The sequence below is a fragment of the Dysidea avara genome, chromosome 9, assembly GCF_963678975.1.
Source record: "Dysidea avara chromosome 9, odDysAvar1.4, whole genome shotgun sequence".
Lineage (NCBI taxonomy): Eukaryota > Metazoa > Porifera > Demospongiae > Dictyoceratida > Dysideidae > Dysidea > Dysidea avara.
In genome coordinates this window covers 36,722,996-36,733,776 of record NC_089280.1, presented here as the reverse complement: position 1 = coordinate 36,733,776, position 10,781 = coordinate 36,722,996, and the positions used below count along the sequence as shown (strand labels likewise).

Genomic DNA, 10,781 nt, shown 5'->3' with positions numbered 1-10,781 from the left:
TTGCATGATGTAAGTGACTGACTGATTGATTGTGAAAAGTTTGTATTGTATGTATGTATGTATGTATGTATGTATGTATGTATGTATGTATGTATGTATGTATGTATGTATGTATGTATGTATGTATGTATGTATGTATATGTGTATGCATATAAAACTGAATATGTATGTAGAAAAGTTTGAAAGGCCATAACTCGGTCATCTTTGATCCGATGACTTTAAACTACGTATCAAACAACTCAGCTCGATGAGCCGAATCAGATGATGTGTAGAAAAGTGGGTGTCGATTGTTGAGGACGTATGGAACCCCCTTGTAAGTGGAGCCGCTGTCATGCACTATAAGCTGTATAGCACCGATGCATGGCAAGGATGGAGTGCTGCTAGGAGGAGATCAATTACTAGTGGTATGTAAACCTACTATACATGATTGTGTACAATCCATACACCCTAATATTATGTTTTGGCTTTGTTGGCTTGGGGTAAGATGTTAGTATCTCATTTTTTTCATGAACTAGATGCAATCATAGATAAAACATTACCAGAATTGGAAACAGAAATGGTCATGTCATTGTTTGTGTACAAAATCTCCATTGTTATGTCACAATCTTTAATGTTTTCCATGCTTTGTCTATCTCTACCAAAACAATTTTTAGCCTGTTATGAAGTTGTATAGAAAACTGATGGAGATACTGTAGGCTACGATTTTCTTAGGTCATGAGCAGAGTTGGGTTGTTTACTTTAAAATGGAACTTGTTAGCATAAGCTGCTGATTATCGACATGAACTTTACAGTGAGCGCATGCATACAATGACATACAAACTTCCAGTTTGATTTCCTGATGAAGCATTTGTTTAAGGTTGTCTCACAAGAAAAAGTAGACCCACAGCTCCAAGATTTCATCTGTTATTATCAGTGTTGGGCAAGTTACTTTGTAAAAGTAACTAGTTACATATTACATATTACTTGCAACAGAACTATTTAGTTACAGTTACATATTACCCATAAAATAAAGTAACTATAATAATATTACATATTATATTACTTTGTGTCCACAGCCTTAAGCTGTCACGTGTGAAACTACCACCTTATCACGTGACATGATTGCGTTGTTGGACAATGTGCAAACCTTGGTTATAAGTAAGAAGCTAGTGAATAAGCTTCTTTCAGTAGGCCTCGTTACTTCGTTGTGGTTAGGCGTTACTCAGAAGATTACTAACGAGATTAGTAACTTCGTTACTTTTAATAATAATATTACGTCATATTAGACTCGTTACAGTAATTATATTACTTAGGTAACGCGTTACGTTTGTAAGTAAAATATCTTGCGTTATATTACCTGTTTTCATAGCGTATTTCGTTATATTACTTTGTTACCACAAAAGTAATAATATTACGTAACGCGTTACATAAGTAGCGCGTTACTCCCAACACTGGTTATTATCGCTGAAAGCAGATACAGTAGATTACCGTTTATCACCAACATGTACATGTTATCGGTTAACAATCAGCCCACAAAGCCATGTAAATTCTTTTTACCACTACAACATATATATATATATATGTGACTATGTGCCCACCAGACACTCACACTAAGATACCACTAATCACTTTTTCTAATAACACTGTAACTGCTTTGTGAAAAATCATGTTTGCAATGTCATACATAAAAAAACAGGTTTTGAATATACAAAAAGCTGCTAATACAGCACAGTTACAACACATTCTTTCATTCCCATCCTTTCTAGTGACTGACTTTTCCAAATGCCATTCATGGAGCCATTGTCCACAGTCATACTTTACTCCTACAGTACCACTAGCTGCTTGCAACATCCTGCTGATATGTACGTTAGCGCTACATCAGTATCATCATTAACCTATGTGCAATGTGCACACCAACTTCTGCCAGAACATTACTGAGATGATGCTTTTTTATCAGCTGTAGTACCATGGTCAATAGTTTGCTTCTTCTTTCGATGTATTCTTTGGCCAAAATAATTTTCTACCTGCAGCTCTCCTTAATACAGCAATTCCTTTAAAACTGACAATCCAGCCATACTGGCTAATTCTGCTGCCTCTTCATTTATAGATTGTGTTGGTATATGTTTCACAATACATTAAAGGACTAATGTTAACTCTCCTCATCACATAGATTTGGCGACAGGTCCGGCTGCTCCTCACAAGACAATGGGAAGCTGTTTGACTTTTAGTATCAACTGTTTCATTGTGACCAAATGACATGGGAACAACTTCTGCAGGCACAACTTCTGCAGGCACTATGCAGATAAATCAGTGGTACTATGCAGATAAGTCAGTGGTACTATGCAGATAAGTCAGTGGTACTGTCTCATATAGGATCAAAAACACTAATATTATGTTTATGGTAGAGCTGTTAACCTGATAACAAATTCAAAACCAGTAAACTTGTAACCAATAACTGTCAGTTAACTGATTAACTGGTTTCCATGTAATACAGTGGTATTGGCAGACATAATGATACTCAACATGCCTGTAGGGTGGACCATCAACATCCTGCCTTACAATAACAGTTATTACAATCACATATTTACACATGCTTTGAGGTTAAACTAAGATGTTAACACTTATCAGCAGGGATAATTTATGGTTTACCAAGTGGGTGGGCAAAACCAGTTTAAAGGCTTCTTAACGGGTGATTGACTGACCTAGACAATACCAATTAATAACCGGGTTTTATGCATACCGGTTCACAGCTCTAGTTTAAGGATGAGCCTATTTTCTTTTTCCCACCTATTTGTTTTTTCAGCAATTCTTTTTTTCTTACTGATTTTGCTCAACATTTTGCTTGAAATTCTTTATTTTGCTCAGCATCAATAAAACTTAATTGTAGTATCTCAAACCTACAAGCACATGTGACTGCTCTATTAGAATATTTCGCACATAGCGACTGTTTTATTAGAGTAACTCAATCTTTATTTGCCATTTCTTTGAGCATATGTTGTCCTAATACAGTACTGTACGTGACTGTTCTATTAGAGTATCTCGATGTTTTTCATACAAAATGTGCTAAGTTTCCATTCCTTGGTGCCCATTTTTCTAGCATTTTGCTCTTCACTTTTACCAACATGTTTTTCCAATATTTTTGCCAGCAAAATCAGCACATCCCTAATTATGTTGTAAGCCTACACACATCATACAGCCTCTTGTATAGTAGTTGATCTTCATTTGTAAACAAGCCACAAGTCACGAGTACTATTATCCGTCGACAACCTTCTATACATGGGTGATTCGGCTTCACTAGCAATACTCTCTGAAGACAATTGAGGCTGTGGTTGGTGCTAAGATCTCCTTAACCTTTTATTAGTAAAAAATCCTCTGTCCTTTAAAACCTTTTCCACTACACTCTTGATGTGTTTTGCTTGTCTTACCAAATCCAGCATCCGTAACAACTCTGTAAACTACTTCAGCAAGGTTGTTTTGTCCCTTTATTGTTATTTCTGGACGTTGAACAAATTTGTACCCTATGGTACCCATTTCTATTGACATCCATACACTATTTCGGGCCATTTGAGCAGTCATGCATGGGTGGTTAGGGACCCGCCGATTATGCTCATAATTTTACCTATTATGCTATGCTGCACTGCTCAAAAATTTACCTATTATGCTTAAATTTATGCTCAATACTTACCTATTATGCTCAAATTGTGCCTAATTGTTTATGCCTCAGTTCTCATGCTCTGCTGATAATTTCCAGTTTATGGATAAATAATAAGTGGCTGAAGCACAAATCTACTTGTCAAAATGCATATCACAGAAAAGATCGATATACTCTAATAGAACAGTCAGCTATGTGATTGTTCTATTAGAGTTACTGACTGTTCTATTAGAGTATATCGATCTTTCTGTGATAGCTATTTTTAAAAGCAAAAATTCATACTGTTACAAAATATTCTACCTATTATGCTAGCATTATGCTCAATGCTTTCAGGCACCTATTATGCTCATAATTATGCCAGCATAATCGGCGGGTCCCTATGGGTGGTTCCAGATTCTTTACGGAGCTGAGGAGTTACATTTCATGGTATTCTTCACCCTTTCTTAGTCTTGCACGTGTCATTGCCTGAAAGAAAATGGTGTTGCAGTGCTCAAAGTAAACTAACTGGTAATACTGTACACTTACTATAAATAACTTTAGTATAGACAACCAATGAAGATGATTAATACCGATAAAACAACAGAATAAAGCAAGCATGGGACAACTACTCTGTATTCGTTTGTAAAATACCTGATTTTATTATTGCCGTTAATTGGCACAGCAGTTGATGATAATACATACTGGCCGATAATTGGTAGCTTGCTACATAGTACTCATTGCTTCTAAACTGTTCCTAAGCTATAACAAATAACATGCTACAGTTGCATATTACTCCCAAAAACAAATTACTTTGAGGGTTGTAACTAGTAATACATTATTGTTACATTTGTTAGTTACAAGCTAAAAAGCAAGTCCAGCCATCGCAAGTACAAGTTCCCAGCTTAAGAATGATTTTTTCACCTTTAGACCAGCCCGGATTTGAGTATTGCTCCCTCACTGCTATGCCCATCTGCAGACAAGGTTGACTTGGAGAGATTACTGCAAGAAATACCCAAGTATCAACCTTGGGTCTCACCATTAGCATTTGAGCAGTGGGGCTTGTTTGCTGATGAAGCTAGCACATTACTTACTACTGTGAATCCAGATGTCCTTTGGGATCTACCGATATTACAAGTAGCTTCCAATAGCAGGCCAGCAACTTCAAGTACTGATAATCAACTGAGTGATGAAACAAGGGCTCTTTTGGAGAAACAATCTAGGATACCCAAACTGGTAACTACTTATTTTGTGTGTAATGGTTGTTTTGTGGGCCAGAGTGATTTGCCTGATATGTATGTACACCCTAGCCTGAGGGCTGCAGGCCTGAGAGCGTGGATGTACATGTCGGGTAATCATGAGAGCACATGATACAAGTGATATGTACCATGTGGACTAGTAGCCTGTGCCCCTATCTAGGCTAACAGCCTGTGGTGGTGTGTGACTTATCACCCAAGCCAATAAGAGTCAGACTACTGGGTTTATTATAAAAGCAGTCTTGTAAGATTTAATTATGGGTCGGCAGCAAGTGGCATTGCAAATACGTTTGTTAACATCAACGGGAGGATGTTTATATGAAACATTTGATCTTGCACTATTCCATAGGCGGCGGAAAGGGGGGGGGGGGGGGCTAGGGGGCTAAAGCCCCCCCTCAGAATGATATCACACCGAAATTATCTTTCTTGGAGTGGGGCTGAAAACCGTGATAAAGATCGAGATACTCTAATAGAGCAGTCACTCTAATAAAGTAGTCAGTGTGTAGCGAGCTATGAAAGGATTTTTATGTAGTTTATCAGCTAGAAATGGTAGCTGGTGAGGTGGAAAACTCTTGTCAGTTGGTTGTGACCTTTTTTTTTTTTTTTTTTTTTTGGTCTCACCTTACCAAACTATATAGAAATAAGTCTGGGTCAGCCCAGCCCCCCCTCATATGAACTACTTCCTCCGCCGCTGCACTATTCATTCTTTTGATACAGTATTTGTGAATTTAACTGTCATGATAATGGTTCTAGGGATCATTGAAAGGTCCACTGAAATGGTAAAATACACTTTAACTATTATCAATCCTTGCTACTGGTGGGATAGGTTGGTGCGTGTGATTTAGTCAGGTTTTGTTTTGTAGATATAATACATTTTAGTGGATTGTGATTAGTCAATTATATTATGTCATAATGCATCAGACAAAGGAAGCTTTAGTACGCGTGAGGTGCCATTAAAGTGACAGAACTGCCCATGTACAGCTAAGTTCGATATAGTTTCACGTCATACGTATCTACCATAACAACTTGAAACACGGTAAGAACTTATACTGCAGCTAGTTACAGGCCTACAAGTGAATTTACGCTGGTCTTGCGGTGAAAAACGTTCGAGAACACCTGTTAAAGGGACTGTAAATCAACAGAACAGTGATTGAAGCACGTCTAAGTTTATTTCTTGGATGTTTTGAGTACGTTTAAGGGTCCAATACAGTGGATTGAGGTAGAGAAATGTGAGGAAAAAACAATTGTGATGGCGCCATTGCCCCCCCCCCCGCATTGGCAAGATATGCATGAGATATTACTCGAGATATCTCTACCAGGCAGAGAGGCAGCTCGGGTAAGTGTAGCATAGATACCATTGTTTGTTTCATGGTACTGCTAACTCAGCTTTGTAAACAAACCAAATTAATCTTACTTCAGTGAAGCGTGAAGCCAGCGAGCTTCAATAGTGCGAAGCATTACAGGCTGAGCTAGCTACATGCGACTCCGCTATTGTTTTCCAGCAGAACATTCAGGTAATCTTGGAACACTATGAAGTTGAAAAGAAGACCTTGGTATTGCCACCTGCACATTAAACTTTCACTGTTTATCTACCTTTCCCATTGCAAAGTGTGTAATAACTGTACTTCCAGTTCTTTGTCTTGCGTCACAACATGACGTAACTAGACTTTGTGGCTTAATATCTTGGTATAACAACATAATTGAATTATTTAAAAGGTGTTTTTGTGCATTGCATGATACAAACTACCTATTTAAATGGCAAGTGAATTTTCCATTTCAGTGGACCTTTGAAATACAAAACAGAAAAGTTTACCTACACCTGTAGATATACACCTGTATTAGTGTACATTTTATTCCTGTATACCCATGACTACTTTTAGAGGTTATTATGTCCGCTTAGTGTGAAGGTGATTTTCTTGTTTCTTTACTTTATATTTCGATGACTCCCTAAGACTATTTTTGCATTACTAGTGCATTAAATAATCAAACAGTATGGTAGTACTGTTTAATGAGTAGAGATTGCCCCAAAAACAATGCACGCCACCAAAAATTCTGCATTTAAAAATCATCCTTAAGACATCTTACACCACGAAAATCACCATTGTGGAATAATGTCAGTCCATCTAACATAAAATACAGCATTAAAAACAAGAAAACACTTACTGGTGACTGGATATAGAATTTTTTTTTAAATTGCCAAAACTCCAAAGTTAGTCTGCCTTACTGACTGACCACATTTGCAAGGCTAGAGGCCAAATGAAGCAGCACACGGCTGGTGGAATGTGCCATTTGGGGTTCCAACGAGTGTACACCCTGTGCACCTTGTCTTTCCTTTTATCTTCAATCAGGCTGTTCTTCATGTAACAAAACCATATTGAGGTGTTAATTTTTCTTATTAACACTTTCCTTGAGCAGCATATTTAGACGCCACAACATTATTTAAAGTGCTTGCGCTACTGTATAGAGGAACTGGACACCTAGATACCTGACTTACTGATAGGGATGCAGCGATTATGCCAGCATAATTTCGGGAATAATAGGTATGTGTGGGAATCAGGAATTATGCTAGCATTTTGAGGTGATTATAAAGCCATAACAGTAGGAAAATCTGCAGACTGCATGATTCCGTTAAAAAAGATTGAGATACTCTAATAGAGCAGTCAGAAACTTACTCTAATAGAACAGTCACTGAATATTATTTACTCTAATAAAGCTGTCACATTGAAATGAAATGCTCTAATACAGCAGCCAGCTAAAGAATTTAAGACTGTTTGAAGCTTAAACATCAATGAAAATGGTCTGATACAGCAATAAACTGGCATTATTAGCCAATTATGGTGGCACAATTTTGGGAATAATGGGCAATTCTCAAAAGCATAATAGGTGATTTTTTGAGCACTGCTCAAAAGCATAATGCTCAATTTTTGGACCATAATAGCCTCATGCCTACTTACTGATACCGATAGCTTGGTTATATAATAATGGCCGAGCTCGCACAGTACACCATCCATCTTAACAATCTATTTCAAATGCATCACAATGGCCATACTACTTATTAGTCTGGCTGTGTTATAATTACCTACCACAAACCTTGACAGCAGACTCGAGATAGTATAACTAATACAGCAGTCACCCTAATAGGACAGTCACCCATCTATATACTGTGGCAGTATGCTATAACAAAAATAACTAACTAGTATTAAAAAAATTATTAATTTAAAAATGAAGTATGGATTCAAGTGATAAAGAGTACTGAAACAAGAGATGAATGGTGGTATTACAGTGAGAAGATCCCTACTTTGGCATTGATTAAAATAATTGTTGTCACATGCCAATGTAGGGATTTCTCACCAAGCTATGCTGTAATACCATCATTCATCTATTGTTTCAGTACTTTTTAATGCTTGGCTCCCTATTCATTTTTAAATTAACAATTTTTTAAATACTAGTTACATGTATTTTAAAAACAAAGTAGCGATCCAAACAAGTGAAAAGTATATCATGGTATTGCAACACAGCCCAGTTACATTGTTATGTTGAACAATCACTGTAACGATAAAACTTTTGCAATTTTTGTGAATTTTGCAAGAACCACAAAAGTTTTCCTTACTAAAGCCTTAGATTGTACTATTGCTCCAGAATTGTTTTAGCAAAATCTTGAAGGTTTGATGCAAAGCCATAAAACTGCAAAAGGTTTATCCCACGAAACTTTTGTCATTTACGGTATTTTGTTCTTAACGGATTTTCCCATATGGTGTACAGTGTATTCTGTTTTTCTAGTTTTATTGTTTTGTTCCGTTCTTAACTATATGCTCCAAAATCTTCCAATTATTCTTTCTTAGGATTTTTAAATAAGTGACTGCTCTGTTAAAATTATGGACTAGTTTTTCACCATTTTTATACTTGCACTGTTTTGGTAGTTTCTAAAGGATTTTTGCATTACACTACAAAGAAAAACTTGTATTTTAATTTGTACCAATTATTCCTAGAATTAATCCGATTATTCCGGAATATTCCTCAATGCTTTTCACTGCCCCGAAATTATGCTTACATAACAGATGCCTACTTAATTAACAGTTTTTAAATACACTAGTTTGTTAGGATGTTTTGCTCTATAGAAATTTTTGACTGTTCTATTAGAATATTAAACATGACTGTGGTATTAAGGTAGCTGTTTCATATCTCAAGCATGATATTTTCAAGAGATTTTCAATGGTTACAACATTTTGAAGGAATGTTAATAGAATATCTCGAGTGGGCCTCAAACAACAGATCTATTTTCAAGGGGTGTGGTCTTTTACAGCCTATAGCTATGTGCTACCAATAAGAGGCATGGTCAATATGATTGATTATAAAGGATTGACCTGAAAATTACTAATTTTTTACTTCTTACTGCTTGGTGTGTATTCTATTTGCTCATCGTTAACTATGCTTCTCATGTGCAGATAAATGTAACTCATCCTAAAAGTCGTCGTACACCATCAGCAGCAATGCACTCAACAACCAGGTAGCCACCCTCCAGATCGACAACTGTAAGATCAACATCATCAAGATCAACAACAGGAACAAGAGCGAGGAAATCAAGATCTACAACAAGTTTAGCAACAACACCAGTGACATCAACAAGTTCAGCAACAACATCATATTTAAAACCTGGTGACATTGTGGCATGCTTTGTGCCTAAGTACGTATGAAGGTGAAGAGCCACAGCTAGCAACAGTCGTTGCTTATAAATCTGACAGCACAGCTAACATTCAATGGATGCATGGGTCATATTCTGACCCATGGTTTCCATGTAAACTAGGCAAGGAACCTTGGACTGAGGAAATAAAAAGTCTGAAATTTTGTATGAAATAGAGTTGTCTCGATCCTTGAGACTACCTGAGCTTGCCAAGAAAAGGCTAAAGCTATCTTATAGTCAGCTATAAACTGTACTAGCTTTTAGTTTTGCCTAGTTGTGTTTGTAGTTTTCATGTAGTTGAGTGTGTAGATTTGATGAGCTGCACTTATTAAATAATTTTCTGATCAATTTTCTGTAAATTTTGTGCATGCTGCTTCTTGTATTTTGCAGACTATAAATTTACATAGACTTAATTTTGAACTTTATTGTTACTGTGGGGTTGTTAAAACTCGATGCTGGCTCACCTTGACTCAATGTTGGGTCTCCTAGACTCAATTTAGACTCAATGTTGGGTTGGTTCAGAGACTCAATGTTGGCCATGGGTTGGTTCAGAGACTCAATGTTGGGTTGGTTCAGAGACTCAATGTAGGGTTGGTTCAGAGACTCAATGTTGGGTTACCTAGAGTAAATGTTGGGTCACCTGGACTCAATGTTGAATCACCTGGACTCAATGTTGCATCATGTAGGGAAGTCACGCGATCCAGAGATGGGGGGGGGGGTACGTGACTGACCATGCCGTCCCAGGTGTTAGTAGTGTTATGATTGTACTAGGCAGAACATTATTCACGACTCAGTTATTATTGTAATATTAGGCTCAGAATTGTTGTTTTGATGTGTGTCATCATATTAAGAGTCTATTTGAGTCTAGTTTACAGTGGGTTCATATAGAGGTGTCGCGGTGAAGATGCACCGCCACCCTTTACATCACCTGGACTCAATGTTGGGTCATCTGGACTCAATGTTGGGTTGCCTGGACTCAATGTTGGGTCCCCTGGACTCAATGTTGGGTTACTTCAGCGACTCAATTTTGGGTCACTTAGACTCAATGTTGACTGTACACACTGGACAATGGTTACATGGACTCAATACTCAGTTAATATATTTATTTGCACTCTCAAGAAATAATACTTACAAATGAAGCAAAAATAATCCTGCAGAGGTTTTATCTTGAAACATTGGTGCATCTCTACAGAATCAATGGTTAAGCAAAACATGACTTCACAATTTTTTTGTTTTA

At 37.1% G+C, this 10,781-nt stretch overlaps 1 protein-coding gene across 1 annotated transcript; it reads left to right on the top strand.

The window, feature by feature from the left end:
• Positions 1-314: 314 nt before the first annotated feature.
• On the top strand, positions 315-9,859 carry LOC136266394 (uncharacterized). The gene is made up of 4 exons (XM_066061410.1): positions 315-404; positions 2,150-2,314; positions 4,538-4,843; positions 9,309-9,859. Exons 2-4 carry the CDS (start codon positions 2,237-2,239, stop codon positions 9,372-9,374), a joined length of 450 nt encoding a protein of 149 aa, XP_065917482.1. The 5' UTR covers positions 315-404; positions 2,150-2,236; the 3' UTR covers positions 9,375-9,859.
• Positions 9,860-10,781: the final 922 nt, after the last annotated feature.

Excerpts from the sequence above, each read along its gene's own strand:
- LOC136266394 (XM_066061410.1), top strand. The coding sequence starts at position 2,237 with ATGGGAACAACTTCTGCAGGCACAACTTCTGCAGGCACTATGCAGATA. Across the intron at positions 2,315-4,537 it reads ACTATGCAGATAAGTCAGTG|ACCAGCCCGGATTTGAGTAT; the intron begins GTACTATGCAGA and ends TTTCACCTTTAG. Across the intron at positions 4,844-9,308 it reads AATCTAGGATACCCAAACTG|ATAAATGTAACTCATCCTAA; the intron begins GTAACTACTTAT and ends TCTCATGTGCAG.